The 26,784-nt window shown below is 35.8% G+C and overlaps 3 protein-coding genes across 3 annotated transcripts; 1 reads left to right on the plus strand and 2 right to left on the minus strand.

The window, feature by feature from the left end:
• Positions 1–4,056: 4,056 nt before the first annotated feature.
• On the minus strand, positions 4,057–6,545 carry LOC140882016 (protein EDS1L-like). Its single transcript, XM_073287729.1, has 3 exons — positions 6,096–6,545; positions 5,014–5,775; positions 4,057–4,843 (listed from the first exon to the last, which is right to left on the minus strand). Exons 1-3 carry the CDS (start codon positions 6,423–6,425, stop codon positions 4,139–4,141), a joined length of 1,797 nt encoding a protein of 598 aa, XP_073143830.1. The 5' UTR covers positions 6,426–6,545; the 3' UTR covers positions 4,057–4,138.
• A 6,940-nt stretch (positions 6,546–13,485) lies between these two features.
• LOC140883140 (formin-like protein 8) lies at positions 13,486–16,377 on the minus strand. Its single transcript, XM_073289490.1, has 2 exons — positions 15,035–16,377; positions 13,486–14,939 (listed from the first exon to the last, which is right to left on the minus strand). Exons 1-2 carry the CDS (start codon positions 15,964–15,966, stop codon positions 13,646–13,648), a joined length of 2,226 nt encoding a protein of 741 aa, XP_073145591.1. The 5' UTR covers positions 15,967–16,377; the 3' UTR covers positions 13,486–13,645.
• Positions 16,378–22,742: 6,365 nt separating this feature from the next.
• On the plus strand, positions 22,743–26,348 carry LOC140877856 (uncharacterized). Its single transcript, XM_073281448.1, has 2 exons — positions 22,743–22,778; positions 22,959–26,348. Exons 1-2 carry the CDS (start codon positions 22,743–22,745, stop codon positions 26,346–26,348), a joined length of 3,426 nt encoding a protein of 1,141 aa, XP_073137549.1.
• Positions 26,349–26,784: the final 436 nt, after the last annotated feature.

Below are 26,784 nucleotides of genomic sequence, written 5' to 3' on the forward strand. Positions count from 1 at the left end.
TATGGTGGTTTGGATGAGATAACAAGACGTTGGGTAGACGGTGGAGCTTTTGCAACTGGCAGTCACTTGTTCAATAGAGATGAAAATAGTGCAATGCACATGTTAAATGATATGACAGATTTCGACTACCATTGGCATTGTGATCCTTCACTGCAGGGTTGGAGTCACCAATATCCTCCAGATATCAACTCTAAAAATTTTGCGAACCAACCACCTGAGCATCAAGAAGAGTGTATAGGGCGTTCTGAGGATCATGTGGCTCAGTTGGAGAACATTGTGTGACAACAGACAGAGATAAATCAATTCTTCGGAAGCCGCATCAAACCTTTGAGTATTTTGGATGAACAGATTGCGCTTCTTAGAGAACCTATTTCTGAAATATTCCAAGAGAATGAAGAAATTGAGCCATATCAAGAAGAACTATCAATTAAGGAATCATCTTGTTAATGATGAGCCAACAGTGAAATTGGAGGAGGAAGGCACATACAAGGCTACATATTTTACCTCGTCAATGGTCGTTCCATGTACACCGTTAGAAGATACTTTCTTGCCATTGATGTCACCTCCAACATATTCCATTCTCTATGAGCTTCAGCCTAGATTCGGAGTCTCCTTACAAAAGAAAAAATTCATGCCGAGTGTTGTTGGACAGACGAGCTTCCCATGCATATATCACGCCAAGCTTGAGAGCGTACACAATCAAGACCCATACATAGAGTCGTATGATTCTTACTATGGGCGGTAGCCGCTCTTTGATGGTTGCTACTGCATAGTCGAGCATTAGACTATAAATTTAGCGCTGACTGAGAGGCAACCCAGTGTTCTTTCCCTTGTTTTTTATTTTTGGTTTTTTTTTATTTATTTAATTTTTACTTCTTTTCCATTCCAGTTTGCCGAGCCTTTTGATATACACAGTCTGCTATTGATGTCCCAGCTGATACTGTCAAGAAGGAAGAGGATGAATCGAAAACCAGGGGAGTGTTATTTTTATTTTCATTGTGTGTTTATTTCGCATTATGTTCATTGTTGTGAAGCATTGAGGGCAATGCTTTGGATAAGTAGGGGGTAGATTAGTTTTGTTTGTTTTGTTGTTTGCATTCATTTGGTCTAGTTTATTGCATATAGTTCGTATTCATGCATATCATTATGTTTTGTGTTTGTGTTATGTGAATAAGTAGAATGATGAATGTTGGCCGATGATGATAGAGTTGTGAAAAAAAAAATTATTTTTGAAAAATAATGTTGCTTTTGATTGAACATGACAAACTGTTGGTTGAATCGTGAATCTTTTTAAGCACGCATGTTAGACTGGTGTAGTGTAATGATCTAATTGATGAAGTTCGTGTTTTCTTGATCATTGCACGGCAATAGGTCTTTGTTGTTCATGATAGTGCTTTGGATTCTTGATAGTTGTTAGACATTTCATGTATGATCTTGGGCGTACCTATAAAATTTTTGAAAAAACTTTTGTTGAAAATTAAGTTAACTCCATCCGGGTTACGAGCAGAGATTGAAATACTAATTTCTTGTTCTTGACTAAGTATGAGGATTCCATGGGGTTAATAATTTTGAAATTTTAAAATAACTATTCCATCCGGGCTTGAAAAATTATTGAAATCCTAATCATTCTTCCATAGCTAAGTTTGCGGGCTAAATGGGATTGTAGCTCCATCCGGGCTATAGACGGAGGGATTGAAATTCGAATCCTATCTTAGTTATAGCTAAGTTTGCGGGTAATTATTGGGGCTTAAGAAAAACCGAGTGCAAAATCCGGCGGTGCGTAATTAATCTCAAGAAAGTGCATGTTTTTGTTTGGGATTGTTGGGATGAAGGAGTGCTAGATTGTGATACTTGCATTGAATTGTCATAGGTCGCTAAGCATTCTTAGGACAGATTCTTTTGAAGTTACATGAAACTGGAATGACATGACACACACTCACGTTTACGTTAAACTGGCAGTGTATTGTGAACAATCAGAAGTTTTTGGTTTTTAGTTCTTGAAGTTGAAACTTATCGGAGGCTATGTTGTTCATGATTCATTCTTACTTATGTCATTGTTTGCATTTTTTTTTTTGCATATCTTGCTCGAGGGCGAGCAATGTTTAAATATGGGGGTATTGATAAGTGCATTTTGTGTGCATTATTTTGTGATAGATTTATGTCTATTTTGTGTGTTTTCATATTGTTTTATGTGTTTTTATGTGTTTTAGTGCATGCTTGTGTATTTCACTCCTCGGGTTAATTTTGTAGGAAAATGAATTGTTGAAGAGTGAATTACGGAGCAACTTTGTTCAAAAAATCAAATTTAATTTTAGAGACATCAAATCCGATCTCCACCGTTCAGAATAAAATTCAAGATGTTTTGAAGCTGCTGTCCAAATTTTTCAAAATCGTCGCTCGCAGCAGAAATTTTGTACTGCGCGCGCGCGAATAAGAGTTTCAGAACTCTGTTTTTTTGTTCTGCGCGCTCGCGCGGAATAGATTTGTTCCGAAAAGTCCTTGTTTTGGAAGAAAATTAATTGGTAGGCGTTTCGGACCATATATATAGAAGATATAATATATTTTTGAGGGTTCGGAAGTTCTAGAACGTGCACAACACAGAGGCGGTTGTTGTAGGCTTCGGAGAGAAGATTTCTTTTCTTTCTTTTGTTCTTTTTTCTTAATTTTTGTTTAATTATTGTTTCCAATTATTGAGTAGTTTGTTTTCAACCAAGACGGCGTGATTGGACCGAACAAATTTATGTACAAAACTTGTTTGGGATTTTTCAGACTTGATTTTATTTTATTGATTGTCAGATTTATATTTGTCTTGTGAATAGCCTGATCAACTGTTTGCTTGCATGTTAATTGATTCCAAGTCGAGAAAGGAGGAATTGATTTTGATCACTCTAATAATTAACATATTGTAAAACCAACTAGAAATAGAATTTTATTTCAGTGTGCGGTTTGAGTGTAAACTGAATTTTCATAAATATTTAATGCATTCAAATTTGATTAGAATTACGAAAGATTAATCCGTCAATATTTGAATAGGTTTGATTGTTCTAGAAATAGACCTTTGAACAAGATAGGAGAATTCCCGTAATTTAAGATTAAATCTGAGTCCTGAATTGGCTACATGTTACATGATTTGTTCGGTACCTACGTGTGTCTTGGTTATCTCATTTTAATTAAATTTTCTTTTCAGCTATTTTAATTCTTATTTATTAAGCAATTTATATTTTAAATTTTTATTTTATTTAAATCAAATTTCTCTTTATGATTTTGTCTAGATTACGTAAAATAATTAATTCTTGAGAATTGACTGCAGTTCCTGTGGATCGATAATTGGAATCTCTGTCTACTTTACTATTACTTGACCTGGTACGCTTGCCAGTATATTTATATCACACCGATTTAGCCGGTCATAACTCAACTTAGCTATTTATACAATCCTATCTGTTGTTAAAGCTTCTGCTTATTGCTGAGTTATCATTTACATCATGGTTCTGGATTAAAAAAATAATAATAAATCAGAATATAGTGTTCCTGCATAAAATGATGTGTTCTCTGATTTAGGGAGTGTTTGCAATCACTAAAAAAAAGTGATTGTTAGTTTTTGGCTTAAAAAAATCATTTTTGTGTGTTTCTTAAACCTAGATTATGTGTTATCTTATGCTTAACTTAATTGAAATCCAAAAGCTAGTCATGTGGTGATTATGATTCTCCAAAAGTGATTCTAATAAGAAGATCATTGTTAAAAATTTAAAAGCACTCTAATCACTTATTTATCAAACACTACCCAACTTTGATTTTTAGATTTTCACATTTATTTTCAAACACTACCAATTTTTTATTTTTCTTAACTTTTTTATAATCTATAAATTAATCACTTCTACAAAAGCACAATCTATTGCAAACACTCCCTTAGATGTGTGGACTGACTTTTTGTACATTGGTGCGGTGCCTTGTATTGAATATTTTTTTAGAATTCCAACCTCAATCGCTTATCAAGAGTATTAAGTGAAGCATTGCCTGATGTCAAGGAATAGAGAGGATTTGCCCCATTACATCTGGTGAAACTGGTGCTCAAAACTGACTTTTCATTGCGTCGAGGTACTAAAGAAAATCATGTAGTACAAATATACGTTCCGAATCATCAATTAAACAATATGTATCCTGCAATGCATGATCTTGATCTGTGCTCTAAAGGGAGTGTTTTCCACCACTTTGTGAAAGTTGATCCATCCAAGAAAATATCTTTTCCGAGCAATTTATTTCGAACCCAAGTCGCTACATTTTCCTCTAACTTCAAAACTTTATCCTTCACATCAGCAAAAGGCTTGACTCTCAGCTCCTCAACCTCCGCCCAAAAAGTTGTCTCTGAGCTCGATTCAGTGGTCATCCTCTCTGCATGTGTTCGCCATTTCTGCGTGAATCTGTACCGTTTCGGCCTAGCCTTTACCATATAAGGACCTGTATCTTCATTCTTTGAGTGCCTGTAGTAATTTGCAACGTCTAGGGGCTCCACCAGTCTTCTGAACACAGTTCCTAGTTCTATCCACTCTTTACGACCCTCGAATCCATCAGGGAGTTCATACCTCTTAATCATTTCCATTATCTCATCCCATATTCCAGCTAGCTCTAGCCTCTTGATGTTGGCGTTGAAATCATTTGTGTCTCTCTGAATTTTGAAGGCATCATAATAACCAACCTTGCGAATTTCACAGTTGGTTTGGTATTCTTGTACTCTTTTTAGTGCTTCCCTGATGATGTCTTTGTGGGAATCTATCTTTTCCTGGTTTTCCAGTTTCTGCTTCTCCAACTCACCGGCTGCCCGAAGACACAGTCGAGCTCTAGTGTTCTGACAGCAAGTCATAGCACCAATCAGTAGCTGGATTACTTAAGTGACAGAAGAACCTAATCAGGCTAAACATATAACTGAAAATGATTAGACTAATTGATATGTGTGCTCCTAGATTGAAATGAACTCACTCTTAATGTGTCTGTGTGTTTGCAGTAATGAGCACGTACCAGACCGAGATCATTTAGGGCGGCTGCATCACTAGACAAAGGGAGATCTCTCAAGTTTTCTAAATAGGTAACATCTTGCATGTTCAAGCTCTCTTGCAATTCACTATCGTATCTCAGATGATCTTGAAGCATTCGGTGGACAAAATCTGAATTTATTGATTCAGAATTCAACTGCAGGCAGAAGAAGAACAGTTGCAGGACAGCATCTGGATTGTCAAGAACCACTAGCTTTCCATTCCCAGCGCAGAATACATAGATTCCGAACGGGCTATAAGGGCTCAGTTCTATGATACTGGATATGGTTTCTAGTAACAAATTTGTGCATCCCTTGAGATTACTGGCAGCGTGACTTGCAACAGATAAGGCATTTCTAATGACAGAAAACAAGAAACTTGATGCACCATCGGATTTTCCGATTGATTCGTGCTGAAAACATTGGGATTTTGGGTTCATGAAGTCTAGTATGTGTTTGAGGCCTTGTTCAATGGATGAAAGAGGGGAAAGGATTATTCGAGGGACAATGTCATATTTCATCACAAAATGTATGAAATATCGAGCCCAATTCTCTCTTCTGAGAGCATGTGAAAAGATATGGTTACTGACAAGAGGGGATCCAAACGTTACACAGAAAGGAGAGATTCTGTAATGATTTGGTCTAATATATTTCTCAAAGAACCAAATGGCAGCAAAGATGGCCACTGCACCTCCGGAGGAGTGCCCCGTAAAGATTACTCGTTTTCTCTCTGATATCGATTTATCCACCTGAGATTTCGATCAAGATCAATCATTTCCATTTCCAACTTGCTAAGGCAAGAAGATATAACTTTCTTACAGAAAAAAACTTGTAATGCAAAGTATCTGAATATATACCACACTTTTGAGGTATGCATAGCATTAAAGTAATGTATTTCATATTCAATTTATATGTAAAGCGTTAAACTGGTGTATTTCTTATGAAATTGATTCGATTGTTTCTATGGTTGAAACATGAATATCCAAGAATTAAAAACTTGATTTCCCATAATTATTGTAGTGGAATCATGAAAATCGAAAAACTGAATAGGAATCAATATTGAAAACACCTCAACTTCCAGTGATGAATTGGTCAAGAGTTGTTGAAATCTCCTGCTGAATGCTTCATTCACCAAGGCAACTTCATCGTTGCCAACACTCTTCATAGATGGAAATTTCGAAACATCGATCTTTATCTCACCAAACTGCTTTCTGCTGTACCAGTGATCCACACACCATGATCCCGGAAAGGCGAAAAAAGCGTCGGTCGAGCCACGAGCTTTTTCATGAAGGTATGGCTTCCCAGGGAACGCATCATGAGCTTTCATGGCCAAGTTAGCGGCTTTCTGAATAAGCTCTTCGCTTAGTCCTATGTTGTCTCCAAGCTTCCCCCCAACCATCTTTTTTGCCGTGGTTCTGTTCTTAAATCTGCTACTGGTTATTTATTTATTGCTTGCTTTGTGGTGTAATTCTTGTTTTCAGGGGGGAGAATGAATTGATCAAGATTTGGCTGAATCTGGTTTATACATGATTAGAGTCGTGTGGAATAATGTGAGGTGCTTATGCTTCATTGACTTGGGAGTCTTACTTGACTTGGCTGGGAGACTTGGAAAGAATTAGGAAATTTGTGGAATTTTCAAAGTATTATTGACCCAACCAATTATTTTGCTTTGTAAACTTTTTGGTATGTTTCTAATAACTTTTTAAAAACATACAGTCTACTAATTTATTTTTGTTGTGAAAAAGTAAAAATTTACGGTAAAAAGTAAAAACTCAAAAACTCAAAATTTATCAAATTCTACACTTTATAAAATTTTTCTCTCTTCACAATTGTGTTTTTCTACACAAATGGAGAGACCTATTTATAGATCTCAATTGGAGATTAGTCAAAAATTAATACATCATTAATTACATCATCACACACTAATTTTCAATATTTTACAACTCAATTTTCAACTTTCAACCTTCAACATTCAACAATAAATAATAATATATATTTATATATATTTTCAACACTCCCCCTTGTGATGATGATCATGATAGAATGACTATCTCCATTACGTGTTGTATACTGCCTCGTTAAAAACCTTACTAGGAAAAACCCATTGGGACAAAAACCATAGTAAGGAAAAAAGAGTGCAGCCACGTAAACTCCCCCTGATGTCAACATGAATGATTCTTCACATATTTCGTAGATTGCGCATCCCAATATTATAAATGTGTTTTCTGAATATCGCCGTGGGAAGTGCCTTTGTGAAGAGATCGGATGAGTTCTCACTTGATTGAATGTAACAGATATCAATATCTTTATTATTCTCCAGCTCTTGAGTGTATGCAAAGAATTTAGGAGGAATATGTTTAGTTCTGTCACTTTTGATGTATCCTTCTTTCATTTGGGCAACACATGCGGCATTATCTTCATACAGTGTGATTGGATTCTTGTCCACTGATAATCCGCAAGAAGTTTGGATATGCCGAGTCATTGATTTAAGCCAGACACATTCACGGCTTGCTTCATGTAGTGCAATAATCTCGGCATGATTTGATGAAGTTGTAACAAGTGTTTGTTTCTGTGATCGCCAAGAGATTGCAGTGCCTCCACGAGTAAATACATATCCGGTTTGGGAACGTGCCTTATGTGGATCAGATAAGTATCCAGCATCAGCATAACCAATTATTCTCTGATTTGTATCTTTTGGATACAAAAGTCCCAAATCCGTCGTTCCTCGTAAATAACGGACTATTGTTTAATTCCGTTCCAGTGCCTCTTTGTTGGACATGAACTGAATCTTGCCAATAAATTTACTGCAAAAGATATGTCTGGTCTAGTGCAATTTGCAAGATACATAAGGGCACCAATGGCACTTAGATATGGTACTTCAGGACCAAGAACAACTTCATCATCTTCACATGGACGAAATGGATCCTTTTCTATATTCAATGATCTGACAACCATTGGAGTACTTAAAGGATTTGATTGATCCATATTGAAACGTTTAAGGACCTTCTCTGTATAATTAGACTGGTGAACAAAAATTCCACATTCTTTTTGTTCAATTTGTAAACCAAGACAATACTTGGTTTTTCCAAGGTCTTTCATTTCAAATTCTTCCTTCAAGTATAACATCACTTCTTGAATTTCTTTATTCGTTCCAATGATGTTTAAATCATCAACATATACAGCAATAATCACGCATCCCGATGTTGTTTTCTTGATGAAAACACAAGGGCATATTGGATCATTTACATATCCCTTATTCATCAAGTGTTCACTTAGCCGATTATACCACATTCGGCCGGATTGCTTTAATCCATACAATGATCTTTGTAATTTCACAGAATAAAATTCTCTGGGTTCTGAACTTTGTGCTTCTAGCATCTTAAATCCTTCAGGGATTTTCATGTATATATCACTATCAAGTGATCCGTATAAATAAGCTGTAACAACATCCATTAGACGCATGTCCAAGTTTTCAGACACTGCTAAACTGATCAAATACCGAAACGTAATTGCATCCATAACAGGAGAATATGTTTCTTCATAATCAATTCCAGGTCTTTGAGAAAAACCTTGTGCAACAAGTCGAGCTTTATATCTCACTATTTCATTTTTCTCATTTCTCTTTCGAATAAAAACCCATTTGTACCCAACAGGTTTAACACCTTTAGGTGTAAGGACTATAGGTCCAAAAACACTACGTTTATTTAGCGAATTTAATTCAACCTGGATGGCATCTTTCCATTTTGACCAATCCTTTCGAGTTTTGCATTCACCAAAAGATTTTGGTTCATTATCTTCATTTACGATGTCACATGCCACATTGTACGAAAATATCTCATCAATATCTTGTACATTCTTTCGGTTCCATATTTTTCCAGTATTAATATAATTGATAGAGATTTCATGATTCTCGTCAGTTTGTGGTTCTGACAAAATATTTTCATCATCGTGTGTTTCTTCTGGAACACCATTTTCTATTTTCTGATCATCATTTTTCTCTATGTATTTTCTTTTCCGAGGATTTTTATCCTTTGAACCGATTGGCCTTCCACGCTTCAGGCGTTTTATGACATCATGAATGTCTTCATTTTGTTTCTTTGGAATTTCAACTCGAGCAGGGGCATTTACAGCAGGTATATATGATTTTGTTACCCCTTTTGTGTCTGCAAATGCATCTGGCATTTGATTTGCTATTCTTTGCAAATGCACAATTTGCTGTACATCTTTATCACATTGTTTAGTTCTAGGATCCAAATGTAATAATGATGGTACATACCATGTGATTTCTTTTTCGATGTGTTTCTTTTCTCCCCCTAACATTGGGAAGTTATTTTCATCAAAATGACAATCAGCAAACCGTGCTGTAAACACATCGCCTGTCTGAGCCTCAAGATATCTAATGATTGATGGACTATCATAGCCGATATAAATACCATTCTTTCTTTGAGGTCCCATTTTTGTTCTTTGAGGTGGTGCAATAGGCACATACACCATACATCCAAAAATTCTCAAATGAGAAATATCTGGTTCTTTGCCAAATACAAGCTGCAATGGGGAGTGTTTATGATATGCACTTGGCCTGATGCGAATCAATGCAGCAGCATGTAAAATTGCATGTCCCCATATAGAAATAGGGAGTTTCGTTCTCATAATCATTGGTCTAGCAATCAACTGCAGACGTTTAATCAATGATTCAGCTAATCCATTTTGTGTATGAACATGAGCTACAGGATGTTCAACAGTAATTCCCATCGACATACAATAGTCGTTAAAAGTCTGGGAAGTAAATTCTCCAGCATTATCAAGTCTTATTTTCTTGATCGTATATTCGGGAAATTGATTCCGCAATTTTATTATTTGAGTCATCAATTTTGCAAATGCCACATTCCGAGTGGACAATAAACATACATGTGACCATCTGCTAGAGGCATCGATCAATACCATAAAGTATCGAAATGGTCCACATGGTGGATGAATTGGCCCACAAATATCACCTTGAATACGTTCAAGAAATATGGGTGATTCCTTTTGGATTTTAGCTGGTGATGGTCTTATAATAAGTTTCCCCAGAGAACATGCTTTACACTGAAACTTATTATTCTGAAAGATCTTCTGGTCTTTCAGTGGATGACCACTTGTATTTTCTATAATCCTTCGCATCATTATTGAACCAGGATGTCCCAATCGATCATGCCAATTTGTTAGTATTGAAGAATTTCCAATAACCATATTTGATTCGATTGGACTTATATGTGTATAATGCAATCCAGTAGGGAGCATTGATAATTTCTCAACTACATATTTCTTTCCTGATTTATATGTAGTAAGACACATATATTTCTCATTTCCTTCGGTTATTGTTTCCGTATCATAACCATGAGAATATATATCATTAAAACTCAACAAATTTCTTTGTGATCGTGGTGAATATAAAGCACTATTTATCAAAAATTTTGTACCATTAGGTAACAAAAATTGTGCTTTGCCACATCCTTCAATCAAGTCTACAGGACCTGATATTGTATTCACCATTGTTTTTGTTGGTTTTAATTCCAAGAAATATTTTTCATTTCTGAGGATAGTGTGCGTTGTACCACTATCTGGTATGCAAACTTCCAGTGCATTATTTTCATCTTTGATCATAGCATTTTCCATAATGATCTTCAAAAACAATATGCAATAAAATGAATTAAGAAAGATACATGCAAATTATAATATGTTACAATTTAATTTCAGAATAAAACAATACATGCAAAATATAATATGTTTTACAATATAAAAATTACATTGTTACATTCTTTTCCCACCAGTACATTTAATCAATATCTTCGAAATCATTCAAAAAGTAGGCAGCATCTAAATTCATTGAACCACTTGCATGGTCAATGTTTTCAGTAAAATTGGTCTCTTTTTCTTTCCCCTTTATTGAATCTTTATAGAGCTTACACAGATGCTCAGGGGCTCGACAAGTTCTTGACCAATGTCCTGGAGTGCCACATCTATAACAAACACTCTCAGTTCTTTTTGGATGATTTTCATTTTCACCCGTATTATCATGCTGCCTCTTTTGTGGGTGGTTCGTGACGTTCCTTTGAGATGAGTTATTGAAATAACTATCTCTTTTATTTTCAAATCCACGGCCTCGACCACGACCGCGATCATTTCTACGCCCACGTCCACGCCCACGTCCTCGTCCACGACCTCGACCAAAATCTTGTCTATATCTTTGATTTTGGTTTTCATTTTTACTTACGACATTTGCTTCAGGAAATGCCGTTGAACCAGTAGGTCTGGACTGATGATTTCTCATGAGCAATTCATTATTCTTTTCCGCCACGAGTAAACATGCGATGAGTTCTGAGTATCTTGAAAATCCACGCACTCTATATTGCTGTTGTAGAGTTATATTTGATGCGTGGAATGTGGAAAATGTCTTTTCAAGCATTTCCATCTCAGTAATATTATGCCCACAAAATTTCAGCTGTGAGACAATTCGATACATCGCAGAATTATAATCACTCACCTTTTTAAAATCTTGGAATCTTAAAGTATTCCATTCATCTCGTGCGGTCGGAAGTATAACTTCCCGTATATGCTCAAAACGTTCTTTTAACCCTTTCCACAAAATCATTGGGTCTTTTTCGGTCAAATATTCACATTTCAACCCCTCATCAAGATGTCTGCGTAAAAATATCATCGCTTTTGCTTTATCTTGTGAGGATGATATGTTATTTTCTTTGATAGTTTCGTTAAGACCCAATGACTCGAGATGCATTTCTACATCGAGGGTCCATGGCATATAATTCTTTCCGGTTTATATCAAGTGCAATGAATTCGAGTTTCGCCAAGTTCGACATGGTGGTACTAGAAAATAACAATGCATTTTATTAGTTAATTTCCATAAATATGACAATACAAAATAATGGAAGAACGTAAATTACAAGTGCGTATACAAATAGAGAAAAAATATGTGTTGTAAAATCGCTGGTGAGTAAAAGACTCGTGAGCATGATGATCATAGTCGTTATGAAAAATATCCTTATAAATGTCATCATCTCCATCTTCGAAAAAACCGAGGATAAAATATTTTGAGAGAAAGAATGAATTTGGTGTGATTGAAAATGAGTTTGAGTGAACATATTTATAGGGCAAAAACTAGCCGTTTTGTTCCCGTTTGTGACCGTTGGGGGTAAAGAAAAAATTGAGTATGTGTTGAATAAAAATTCGTGATAATCATGTAATGCATATAATGATAATCATAATTAAATAATTATGTATATCATATCACATTATTATAAGGTCAGTGTCGTAGACAGCCTTTTATATAATGTTGTGAAATTATACCAATATAGTTAGTATAAAGTCAGGTATAGTATATCATATCACATTATTATAAGATCGGTGTCGTAGACAACCTTTTATATAATAACATGAGATTATACAAATATGGTTAGTATATAAATACACAATAATATATATCATATCACGTTATTATAAGGTCAGTGTCATAGACAACCTTTTATATAATAACATGAAATTATATATTAATATAGTTAATATATATACATAATAAATATATATCACGTTATTGTTTAAAAACCTTAGAGGCTTTTATACTTGTCGTATCCCTTACCGGGAGTGTGGGATGTCGTCTTAACATCCTCCCAAGATTTATAACAAGTTTTGAAAAAAAAACTTATTTTTTTTTTTCATAACATGATATTATATATTAATATATACACAATAAAAATATATAAATAGTAAAATAAAAATTCTTACTTGTTGAATATTTTTGACTTCTTCTTGTATTTTGGAGCGTCGGAAAATATAGAGAACCTTCGAGCGATCGTGCTGATAACGTGTTGTGAAAAAGTAAAAATTTACGGTAAAAAGTAAAAACTCAAAAACTCAAAATTTATCAAATTCTACACTTTATAAAATTTTTCTCTCTTCACAATTGTGTTTTTCTACACAAATGGAGAGACCTATTTATAGATCTCAATTGGAGATTAGTCAAAAATTAATACATCATTAATTACATCATCACACACTAATTTTCAATATTTTACAACTCAATTTTCAACTTTCAACCTTCAACATTCAACAATAAATAATAATATATATTTATATATATTTTCAACAATTTTTTACTTATCATGAATTGTCTTTTTTTAATTATTGAAATATATATTATGTTATAATTTTTAGAACACCTTGGCTCCAAAACAAAGCAAGTAACGCAGCTGACTGCTGACATTGGAGCATAGAATCTGTAAAAGCTTATCTAAGAATGCCATCCAACCAAACCATGATTTTGTGACCAAATCGCTTTTCTTTTTTTGTATTTTTTTTTATCGAGAGTGTTCATGTGACAAAACAAGGATGAAAACGCACATTACTGCATGTACGTGTATCAACGGCCAGCCAATGGCAACAGTGAAGATGTGTTGAGTAAAGAATCAAAGGGCTGAAAGTATCTATATGCCACATTCCCTGTAATTACACTAAAGAATCAAAATGAAGTACAAAATCTTCAGAAATTCATCGATCTATTAACATGGTGTCGGGACTATTCTGAATATATCTAACTGGTCTTCTGAAATGATCCCTCAACCAGCATCAGAAATCGTCCTCTGAATCGCTTGAACTGGTTTCATGCCTTTGTGACATCAAATATGCTTGCAAGCTTTGAAATCTCATAGGAGACCTTGGTGTAGGTGATGATGGAGGCGATGAACGCGCGGTGATCACCTTCTTTGTTTGCAGTTTCTTCGTGATTTCAGCACAAACTTGATCGACCATAACCAAGAAATCCTTCACAATGACAAATAGTTGAAGGGGATTTGTTCCTTTGTCTTTAGAAGCTCCGGCTTGAAAATAAACAGTTGTTTTCAAGACGACCTCCATTATTCTTGTTTCTTCCTCCCTCACCACTTTAAGTTCCTCCTCACAATCCTCTAAAAACCCTTTCATTTCGTTTAAGAATCCTCCTGATTCATCCCTGCAGTGTGCCAGAAGTTGTTTGTTTTCTTCAACTTTGGCTGTAAGAATTGAACGCATGTTGATGAAGCTTTCGTAGTCTATTGCGGCTGCTTTCTTGACATTAACAAACGCAGCACTCAAGTTTCCTACTATTGATAATCCTGCCAATAGATTCTCCCCATCTCTGTCTTCTCTTGAATTCTTGGAATCTGATTCATGATCGAAGCTGTCTCCTTTACTTTTCCTACTGATCAGATGTCGTTTACCTTCAGAACGCATGACTTGTTCAACTACAAAGTGCAACAGAGTAGTCTTTCCATCTGAGCTTTTCACATCGGATAATCTTCGAAGGGCACTTAGATTGAATCCCTGAGCATTTCCTCTAGCAGTTCCTGCATTCATTCGGTTGCCAGCCTTGAGAATGGCTTCAAGGAGTTTGAAGAAAATCCCACCAGTTCTCAACTCCTTACATCCTAACTCAAGAGTCTGCAGAGACTCCTTGAGATGCAATATGTCAGAGTCATAGGATGACCTGAAAAGCATCGCATTGAAACGAAGAAATGCAGATGGAACAGGCTTCAATATGTGATATAGGAAGGACTCGGCATCAGCTAGTTTTGTGGGGTTTCCATCAAATTGAATGATTTTGGTTATTTCATCTCTTGTGGGGCAAATCTTGGTTAGTTTTTCAAGGGTATCAGGGTTCAGTCCTCGGCCATCCAAGAGAGAATCTAGGATTTCTTGTCGAGATATTGCTAGAGACTTGAGAACAATTGCTGTATTCTGGGATTTTCTTGGATCCAGGAGGAATATTTGAGAGGATACAACGGTGTTAGAACGGGCTTGACTCGTAGGTCTGTTACTTCTATCATCTGATTTCTGGCTGGTGGTTGTGTAACCAAAGAGTGATTCTATGAGGTCATCATCAAACCTGATAAAATTTAACAGAATCATTGAAATTTCAATAAATATTCCTCATGATGTAACAAATAATAAAGCAGAAGAATGAATCAAGAAACACTTAACCTGAAAGATCCATCATTGATTTCATTCCAGACCATTGAATGATCCACATTAGCAGTAACCTTGTCCCAGTGTAATGGTTTCAGTTTCATTTGAACCCCTCCATTTTCTTGCTCTATGGATGAAGTTTCAACTCTCACATGACTGCTCCCCATTTCTTTTGTAGGCACTGGTGGTTTATGTTGTCCAATTTGGCCCTTTCTGTTTGCTGGTGGAGGTGGCGCCACAGGTTTCAACTTTGGTGGACCTGGTGGTACTGGTGGTGGCTTAAGGTATCTCTTCTTAGGTAAAAGTGGCGGAGCTGGTGGCGCCAGCTGTGGTGGTGGTGGTGGAGGTGGTGGCGGAGGCGGAAGTGGGGCATGTGACTCTGTTGGTGGTGGAGGGATTGGCCCCATTCTTGCTGGTGGAGGAGGCAGCGGCGACTGTGTTATGCTTTCATATTTTGAAACAGGGCCTGGTGCATCCAAATCAGATGTTACAGGTAAACCATTCGAACTCACTCGAATAGTACTAGTCACTGTAAAATTATATCCACTTCTTGTTTCTTGAAGCAACGGGACTTCTTGAATTGGCTCACATGTATTATTAGCCTTATCCCCTCTACTCTCCATTCTTTCAAGTTCCTCGTCTAAAGGATTACACCAAACCTTCGAAAAACAACCCGAAAAATGCCCCTCTTCGAATCTCCGTAAATACAGCACATCCAATCCCTCTTCATCAACAATAACTCCTTTCAATGCTCTACCATGCTGCCTAAATTCTATGCACGGCACAGCAGTCGTGGCCTCTCTTCGAAAACTAGAACACCCCATTTTATTTTTCTCGGTTCGTCGAGTTTTCATGAATCTATACACGAAATAGGCTAGTATACCAGCTAGGATTAGACTAATTGTCGCTGTGATCACTACAGCTTGAACGACTGTCTTTGTAGCCATATCTATCTAAAAGACTAAACTTCAGCTCTTTACAATAAATTTCTTGATATGGTTGAAAAATCGAGTGGGGGATTGGAGAAGACGACAGAGACTCATTGACCAAAAGCATTCGATGAACACTTACATTACATGGTCTGAGAATTCCCAAGAAAGTCGAGATTTAAGGTTCAGAACTGAAAGATTCTTGGCTTTTCATGCCAGATGCATCAAGAAAAACGAAACTTCGATACCATTAGACCTCGGTATTGAATGATATCTAGCTTCTCCTGCAGAACTTCAATAAGAAAACCAAACAATGGAAGTGACTGATGATCAAGACTGGATGATTCTTATGTTTTTTTTCTTGCGGGATTCAATGATGGAAATCAAGTGGGAAATAGGCAAAGACAACAAGCTTTCAACTTTAAGCAATCGAAAATAAATATAATATGTGAGATTTTATTGTTGTTTGTTGTTTGATATAATCAAAGTTATAAAGAATTGTTGACAGTTTCAAAGCAGCAGCTGACGGTAGATGGTTAGAGTCAATTTCATAAGCTGGAAATGACCTCTATGTCCCCGTCACATAATTTTCATGTGTTGAGTGTAAATTGAATTTTTATTGTTGGAATATGGCTCGAATTAAATATATTCAAGTTCAAGTTCGATTCAAAGTTCGAAATTTTGAAAATTTTGGCTAAGTTCGAGTTTGGCTCAAAATGTTCGTAATTATTCGCGAGTTATTCAAAATATCACTCGAACGTTATTAAAGACCGACAGTGAAAATACAAAAATTCGAAATATATATATAATATAATATGTATTAAAGCATAATATATATTTAATTTATTTATAATAAAGTATCTATACTATTATATAAAAGATGAGACTATTAGAATAACCACCTTGAGAACACCAAAATCTCATAATTTCATGATTATTCTTTTCTATTAACTACCCACAATTTCATTCATTTTATTCTTTGTTTTTTTAAAAAAATACATATAAAAAATCTTTATTTTATACACGCAAAGCGTGTGCATTTTTTTCCTAATATTAATAAAACATTAAAGCTTGTAAACAATTCACGAATCATAAATAAATAATTTTACTCGAGTTCGACTTATATTCAATTACTTGGTCGAACTAGCTTGAAAAGGTTGTAAATTAGCTCGTTTACGGCACTGTTTGTAATCAAGAAAGTCGAGGGGCTTCCCGTAATTTTAACCCATTATTTTGAAAAATTGACATATATGTCATTTAATTAACTAGTAGTTGAAGTCAGAAGGGTGGCTTGGTTTGAATTAGTAGTCGCCCTTAGTTTGTCTGATTGGTATTATTTGTAACGATGACACATGTGCCAATTTTGTATAATATACCAAAGACTATATGTTACGTAATTTTCAAGTAAAACTTGCATAATTTGTAATTATACCATATATATACATACAAATTGACGTAACTTAAATTTAGATGTTCTAGGTGTACTATGCGTAGAGCAGTCAATTTGAATTAGACTTGCCAGGTTGGCACGGTCCGCCACATAATTTAAGTGGGTTGTGTTGAAATTTTTTCAACCCAACAAAAGGTGGGTCTAGATGGGCCAATCCGCCAAGGCCCACAACCCGCGTGGGTTGGCCCGCGGGCTTGGAGAATTAATATTTTATTTTTATTTTTATTGTGATATATGTATTTTTTTAATAAAAGTTGTGAATTTGTTTTGTATTAATTACTTTATATATAATTTACACACATGAAATCAATAATTAAAATTTTTATTAATATGTTTCTATTAATATTTATTTATGAAATGATGTTTATAATTAATTATAATATTTTTTATTTATTTTTATTTATCGTGAGTCAATCCGTGGGCCGGTTCGCCTAACCCGCAACCCACCTTTGGTTGGGTTGGGTTGAAGATTTCCAGCCAACCAGAATGGTGGGTCGGCCCGCCATCAACCCGCCAAAAGGTAGGTTTTTGATGGGCCGGCCCGCCCCACCACGAGTTGTCCCGTTTGACAGCTCTAACTATGCGTACAAACGAAGGAAATAAAATTGGGAGTTTATTTATATTTTGATATATCGCATTTCTCCACCCCGGAGAGTTTGGCATACTCGTGCTATGATATCTAGCTTTACGCAATTCAGGTTTGAGATGACGTCTCATTAATTGTAATAAATCTTTTCCCAAAATCATAACTCAAAAAAAGGGGAGAAATCCAAACATTATCTTGATTTGCTCATCTATATCATTTTTTTATGATATTTTTTTCGAGAAATGAGATTTTACTCTTAGAGCATGAGTGCATCTAAGGATCTATATGTATGTATGAAGATAAATACATCCATCTTTAAATTCAATTACTATAAGGGTAGCTAAAGCACTTGGTTCCCATTTGTGACGGTTTTAATATGTCATTGTCGTGATATTAATTATTTTTCTGATTTAATAATGAATCTTGTCGGTTTTTTATTTCAGCTTTCAGTCACTTTTATGTTAAATTATGATTTAGTATATGTTAGCTGAATGTTCATTATCTCGGACAAGATAACAACACTTTTCTATTTGAAAATGTAAAATTTTTGGGGAAGAAAAAGCAAACATAGTAATAGACTTTTGTATTTTTATTTTTTATTTTTGAAATGGATGAGATTATGGTTCCATGGCTTCTTTTTGTTTTTATTAATAAATATAAATAGTTTTTTTGTGAGATGGTCTCATAAATTGGATCGAAAATCTGTCTCATAAAATTGATCCTGTGAGATGGTCGCACGCGATTTTTGTGAATAATCATATCAATTTGGAAATTTTACATATTTACATGTATTCTTTTTCGACGAATATGTATATATATATACCACCAAATTTTCCCAAATACTAAAATTGGTAAAAAGAAAAACAGTCCTAAACACATGGCAAATGGCAATATGTTTTTTTTTTTTTTTAAAAAAAAGACATTTTTATTGAGCTGCTAGAGGGACCAAATATGATAGTTGTGACATACTAAAAATGCATTTGAGGGCTCCATGAAAACAACTAGCTGCAAAATATTAATACGAATAACAGCGTTCATATTTTAGAGGTTGAGTTTATGTTATATTTTGATCGTATAATAAGTGTTTTTGTTTGGAAAATGATCAAAACATGACGTTCGAGATTATTGCACGTTTACCTTTCAATGATTTATAATTGCTCCCTTTGTCCCAATCAGTTAGATTGTATATTTTTTATCTGTCTCAAATATATATATATATATATAGTCTAGTTTTCACATATAATGTTATATTTCCTACTATTTTATCAATTTACTCCTATTAAATTAATATTATTAACAATTATTTTACTTTATTAAAATCTTCATTACGTAAGGATAAAATGGGTAAAATGAGAAAGTGTGTTCTAAAATTTATTTTTTCTAACAGTTTCTTAATATGTGTGAAATCGTATGTGTCTATATCAGTAATACGGATAAAATATAATTCTTGGTAAACGATCATCGATCCGGCGAGATTAATTAATTTTGTAAAGCTAGCTGGTACCATTTTTCCTTTTCATAAGCCAATCATTTTCAGTGATTCATGATCACATAAGTGCAACAACTGTCCAATTTAATGTTGACTTACTATTGTAAGGACCACGAACAAAGTTCTCGGGAAAAATTAAAATAGTTGGCCCCGTTTGGTTGGGTGTGGATCAAAAGCTCAAACACGCTTTCAATTTGGTTCATATTCCCATACATTCTCTCCCATTAAAGTGAGAAGAATTTAAGTGAATTAATATATTGGTTGAAATTATTTGGCTAGCGTTAGTGTTTTACGTTTCTCGAGGTATAATGATAGGTTTTAATTTACTCACAAATAACTTATAGTCTTATAATTATTTAAAATTTATTGCAGCATTAATATAAGGGTGAAGATTTAATGCCTTTCGATAATAATAGTAATAACAATAATACAAAGATAAGCATTCGTGCATTCATGTATCATTTAAGTTTTTTTCAAACTGAAATTTGACAACGAAAAACGAACAGAGATAATCCTAAAAGCGTCGATATATAAAAATAGGATGGGTCGATGCTACCTTAAAAAGTTGTATTTCCAAAGTGATCTGGACGGATCAGATCACATCAGCAGATCAAATAATCTGCTGTGCAATCTAGTCCGTCCAAATTATGTTGGGGTAACTATCCTCAGGATAGCATGAACTGATCCATAAAAATGAAGGAAAAACGAAAACCGCGGATTGTTATAATTTGTTATTTATATTTTGGTTTTGGGATCGATGTTTCTTATAATATATCACCTTGAATCTCTCTGTTTGGCTGGATGATTACGGATCTTATCCTGGACTTCGTGGTATATATAATTGGGATATTCTTGGAGATATTTCTTGTTTTGTTGGACTCATATCTATGAAGTTGTCAACATATATTCACAAAGTTTCGGAAAATTTGAGAAATGCGTGATCTGCAGAGCTCGTGTGATAATATCTTCTTATATCTCATCATTTTGGCTACGTATATTTTACTATCGATTCGGCAACTCAAATATTTGGGTAAGCCGAACTATGGTGACAAGCAAGTCCGTACTTGAGGTGATGGACACGTAAACGAGTCCATATTTTAAAAGAGATTAAAAAAAAGTTATATGTATAATATCATGATATTTTTTTATTCAATTAGCTTCAAATAAATGCAAACTTCATTATTTATCTTAAGCAAAACTTCCCTGAGAAGGTGTCAAGGGTCAATTTTTGTGATATGAGTCTTTTATTTAAGTCACTTATAAAAAAAATAATAGTTTTTTATGTCAAAAATATTATTTTTATTGTAAACATGGCATTACGGTTACTTTTTCAAAAAAGAGTTCAATTTTTTGTAATCTGTAATTATATATATATATATATATATATATATATATATATATATATATATATATATATATATACTAGCGCATTTGCACACTCGTTGTGTGTGACGAAAAATTTGATTTTTTTATTAAAATTAATTTTTGAAAAAATCCAATAAATTTATAGGAACAAAAAAATGAATGTTTCTTGGGTTAAATATTAGTCATAAGTCTATGAGGAGTAGTTAAAAGATCATGAATTATATATTTATATTAGTTATTTCCCACCATTTTTTTTTCAAATAATTTAAAATTCAAATTAAGGTCATACCAAGAAACCAAGGTTGTTTCTCTAAGGCCCTCACACTTAATAAATACTAGCAACTTGTTGCACGCATTGCGTGCTAAATAATTTGTTTTTATAATAAAATTACATTTTAATTAATTTTGTCAGCTAAAATTATTGTATTATATATTAAATACAAAAATTGAGGTGAAAAGAAAATAAATAATTAAATTAAATTAATAAATAAATCATAATGGAGGGAAAAAAATTGAGATAGTGGAGAGAACAAATTTTTTTTTTTCAATTTATTGGCATACCAAGAGACCATAAAGCCTTCTTACTTATTATATAGGTATAGATGTATAGATATAAAAAAAAATTATTGTTTATCTTCTCCTTCAATTTGATATCGTAGTAACTTGTTATCTAAAAGTAATTGAATTGAAACATTATATTTTTACTTGAAACTGTCAAAATCTGGTATTGAAAATTCTAATGTAAATCTTTTGTTTACAAATTTCAAATTTTCAATATGTTTATATCGTATGCTAGATTATGCCCCAATAAACGACTATTTTTCTAACTTGTAGTAGTTTATTTTCGAAATAAAAATATTTATGGACCAAGACGTGATTTACGAGCTGCGAATTCGTTCAGCAACTATCAATTTATTTTATTTTTAATTAAATGAATGCTAAAAGTATAGTAATGAAATATACATACCTACATGGCTACATACTTACTTGCAAACCCTTTCACAATTTCACGATTCATTGTGTGAAAGAAATCTTCTATTTTGGTTACACGAAAAAATATTATTATCAAAAGTATTATTATTTTTACATAAAACTCTTGTGAGATAGTCTCATATGTCAATTTTTTTATATGGGTTCTATTTGGATCACTCATAAAAAGATATTATTTTTTATATCAAAAATATTACTTATTATTTTACATATTGGTAGGGTTGATGGATAAAGATTCGTAAAACCGTCTCACAAAAAACTTACTATAGTTTTTGATGCCACGGGAAATTATTTTGACCCGAACCCGTTCATTATGGGTTGGCCCAATTTTGGGATTATTATTATATATCAGGTCCAGCCCAATTTTTTACCTGTTAGGGCATGTCAAGACCTGGGCTGCTTATTACTGAGCTGACTCGAGCTGGGGCCCAATAGGGCTTGGTATGTTTTATAGGTCAAGTGGAACTTGAATACATTGGAGATAAGCTTGACCATTGCACAGATATGAATGAGATAGGGATAAACTCAAGGGCGGACCAATGAGTGAAGAGTCCTACTCCATGACATGTTATAATTCGACTAGGTAACTTACTCTATTTTTCCTATAAATACAGGTACTGTTATAGTATTCATTATTCATTACTCACTTTTACTTTCACGCACTCATATCTCTCAATTTTCGCATTAATCATACCATCTGCCTTCAAGACACTGACTTAGGCATCAGAGAGGTCACGCCGAAAACACTTTCGGTGCCCCTTGACCTAGCTGTTGCTTGTGCAGAACTTGGTGTACCCGACCCGACCTGCTTCATTGGAGATTTGGAGGATCCATTCTACCAGACCGAACCCGAGGTAAAATTTCGACATCATCAATTGGCGCCGTCTGTGGGAATTTGAAGAAAAAGAGTTTCGATGGCTAATCAGAATGGAGATCACCCAAATTTAGAGGTACTAGTAGCTCAGGCTGTTCAGAGGGCTTTTGCAGAAAGAGCAGGGGCCAATCCACTGCACATTGATCGTAATGCCCACCTCGATGAAATCAGAAAGTTGAAGGAGGAGATGGAGCAGTTAAGGAAAAAATAGTCCGGGTACTTAGCTACCACAACAAGAAACATTCCTTTTACTCAGGAGATATTGGACGCCGACCTCCCCAATCAGCTCAAATTGCCTCATGTTGGGGAGTATGATGGCAAAGGGGATCCTGAAGACCATTTGGCACGCTTTGAGAATGCAGCTCTGTTGCATAAATATTCTGATCAGATTAAGTGCCGGTCTTTCCTTACTACTCTCATAGGACCAGCCCAGCAATGGTTCAATATGCTACGTCCTGGGGAGATCAAGGAATTCAAGGATTTCAGCAAATCCTTTTTGCATCACTTTGCTAGCAGCAAAAAGTATCCTACCACTACTTTCAGCCTCTTTGCAATCAAGCAACGAGAACATGAAAATTTGAGAGCATGCATCCGCAGGTTTAGTGCCTTGGCTCTCGAGGTACCCATGGCTACTCCAGACCTGCTCATCAGTGCCTTCATGCAAGGGCTGGATACAAAAGATTTTCTTAAATCTCTAATAAAGAGGCCGCCAGAAACATATGAAGAATTACTTGCCCGAGCTGAAAAATATGTCAACATGGAAGAGATACAGGTTTCGCGGGCAGCTGTGAAGAGGGAACGGCCGAAAAGTCCAAAGAACAATAGGGTTCCAAACAATAATTCAGGGATGGGACAGCCATTCCGACCTGCATTGTTGGGAGAATTCACCTCTTTCACTCCTTTACGCATGATTAAAGTCCGAGCCCTACAAATTTGTGACGATCGAAAACTCACACAAAGGCCTCCATGGACGAAAAATAGACCCCAAAACAGGCAATCAGATAAATATTGTCACTTTCATAATGAGTACGGGCATACTACAGAAGACTGCCGACAATTAGATCAGGATATTGAGAGGATAATACAACAACATTCTGAAATAAAAAATATATTGATCCGACAAGAGGGGTACCGTCCGAACAGGAAACAACGAGGAAGATCGAGACAGAGAGCCAGGACTGCTCCTCCTCATGAGGATTTCAATCGCCCAAATCAGGACCAGCCCAGGGATGACCGAGCTCATCAAAGACCAGCTCCGCTTGCTCGGGGAATTATCAATATGATTTCAGGAGGCCCTACTGATGGAGATTCCAATCGAGCTAGGAAAACTAGCAGCCGAAAATTAATAAATATGGAGATTGACAATCAAACTGTCAACACTGGCCCGACCCTCTCTTTTGGGCCGAAAGATTTAAAATGGGTTGCTAATAACCATAATGATGCACTGGTAATAAGGGCCATGGTCGCGAATTACGATGTGGCCCGGATATTTGTGGATTCAGGCAGTTCTGTCAATGTTCTATTCCAAGAAGCTATCAATGAAATGGACCTGGGACAGTACAAAATAGAGCCCGTCGTCACATCACTCTTTGGTTTCACGGGTCATGCAATCCGGCCTGTTGGGTTAGTACATCTACCCCTAACTCTTGGGAAAGGCAACGGTCACAAGACCAGGATTGTGAGCTTTATTATAGTAGATGCTCCGTCTGCCTATAACGCCATACTGGGTAGACCTGCCATGACCACTTTCATGGCCGTTGCATCAGCTCTGCATCAGAAAATTAATTTCCCAGTAGGTAATGAGGTCGGTGAGGTGCAAGGTGATCAAGTTATTGCACGAAAGTGTTATGTGGAGGAAGTCAGAATAGAGCAAAAAGTAGCCAGGACTGATAATATTGACAGACCTGGATTTGCTGGCATGGAAAAAGTCAACTTGATAGAAGACACATGTGTCACTGCTGAAGAAGAAATTGAAGAAATAATGATCTCCCCTCCTTCGGGGATGGTAAAAATTGTCCGTACCCTTGAAGCAGAGTTGAAGCAACTACTAATGGAATGCTTGCAAAAAAATAAAGACGTCTTCGCGTGGTCAGTTTCAGACTTGGTAGGGGTCCATCAGGAAGTAGCAGAGCACAAGCTCAATGTAATAAAGGGCTATCGCCCTATTATTCAAAATAAAAGGCACTTCGGTCCTGAAAAAGATTCAGTAATAAAGGAGCAGGTGGACGAGCTACTCAGGGCTGGGCATATTGAAGAAATCCACTTCCCGACCTGGTTGTCTAACATAGTCTTAGTCCCGAAATCTACGGAAAAATGGCGTATGTGTGTAGATTTTCGAGATTTGAATAAAGCATGCCCTAAAGATTGCTACCCCCTACCTAGAATAGACCAGCTTGTCGATTCCACTGCAGGGCATGAATTACTTAGCTTTTTGGATGCTTACCAAGGATATCACCAAATTCCCTTGGCAAAAGAGGACAAAGACAAGGTCAGTTTTGTCACATCAGCAGGAACCTATTCCTATGTGGTCATGCCGTTTGGACTCAAAAACGCCGGGGCTACATACCAAAGGTTGATGGATAGAGTATTCGAGCAGCAAATTGGAAAAAATATCGAGGTCTATGTAGATGATATCCTGGTCAAGACCCGAACTGTGGACCAGTTCATTACCAACCTAACTCAAACTTTTCAGACTTTAAAGCACTATCGGCTTAAGCTAAACCCCAGCAAGTGTACTTTCGGAGTCCGAGCTGGAAAGTTTCTGGGTTACATGGTTACAAGAAGGGGAATCAAAGCTAATCCCGAAAAGGTCCAAGCCATCATTACTATGAGCTCCCCCAAGAATATACAGGAAGTACAAAGATTAACAGGAAGAATTACAGCACTGGCCCGGTTTATAAGCAGATCAGCAGATAAAAGCCTCCCTTTCTTTAAGGCACTACGAAAAACGAAAAATTTTGAATGGAATGATGAAAGTGAGAAAGCTTTCCAGGACTTGAAAGCTTACTTAAAGCAGTTGCCTGTGCTAAATAAGCCTATCCAAGGGGAAGAATTGTTCTTATATCTGGCGGTGACCAACCGAGCAGCCAGTTCAGTCCTAGTCAGGAAGGTCGGAATAAATCATCAGCCTGTGTACTTTGTGAGTTATGCCTTGAAGGGAGCTGAACTCAACTATTTAACGCAAGAAAAACTAGCCTTAGCTTTAGTTATCACTGCGAGAAAATTGCGTCCTTATTTTTTGTCACACCCCATCACGGTGCTCACCAACAACGTTCTGGGAAAAATTGCAGCTAATCCAGATGCATCAGGGAGACTTATCAGATGGATTACAGAATTGAGTGAGTATGACATCAAATTCGAGCCCCGGACAGCCATAAAAGCTCAAGCCCTAGCTGATTTCTTAGCGGAGACAGTACAACTAGAACAAGAAGAATTATGGAAGATTTTCGTAGATGGGTCATCATGTCAGTCCGGGTGCGGAGCTGGAATTGTGATCATCTCACCTCGGGGGGAAGAAACTAATATTTCAATCAGGTTAGACTTCAAGGCCTCAAACAATGAAGCGGAATATGAGGCATTATTGCTTGGGCTCAAAGCAGCACGAAACTTGGGCATCTCCCGAGCTAATCTGTATTCCGATTCCTAATTAGCAATCCAACAGAGCAACGGGAGATTTGAATGTAAAGATGAGAAGATGTTGAGATATATCAAAGCATTAGACAAAGCCAAAGAAGGGTTCACCGAGTTGAACTTAGAGCTCATCCCCCGGGCTGAAAATATTAAGGCAGACCACTTGGCCCGCTTAGCCAGTGCTCTGAGTAACCGATCTGATCCCATTGTCGCAGGTCGAGAACTTGTTTCGCAACTAGAAACTCTGGATGAAATTATAGCTCAGGTACAGGAAGGATACTGGCGATATGATATGCACAAATATCTAATCAAGAAAGAATTACCGAGTGATAATAAGAAAGAAAAGGAAGTTAAGAGAAGGGCTCTCCGCTTTGTCGTGATAGATCAAATTCTGTTTAAACGATCTTTCTCTCAGCCTTTGTTAAAATGTTTGGGTCCTGATGAGGCCAATT

Source organism: Henckelia pumila, chromosome 2, assembly GCF_033568475.1.
Source record: "Henckelia pumila isolate YLH828 chromosome 2, ASM3356847v2, whole genome shotgun sequence".
In the NCBI taxonomy this organism is placed as follows: Eukaryota; Viridiplantae; Streptophyta; class Magnoliopsida; order Lamiales; family Gesneriaceae; genus Henckelia; species Henckelia pumila.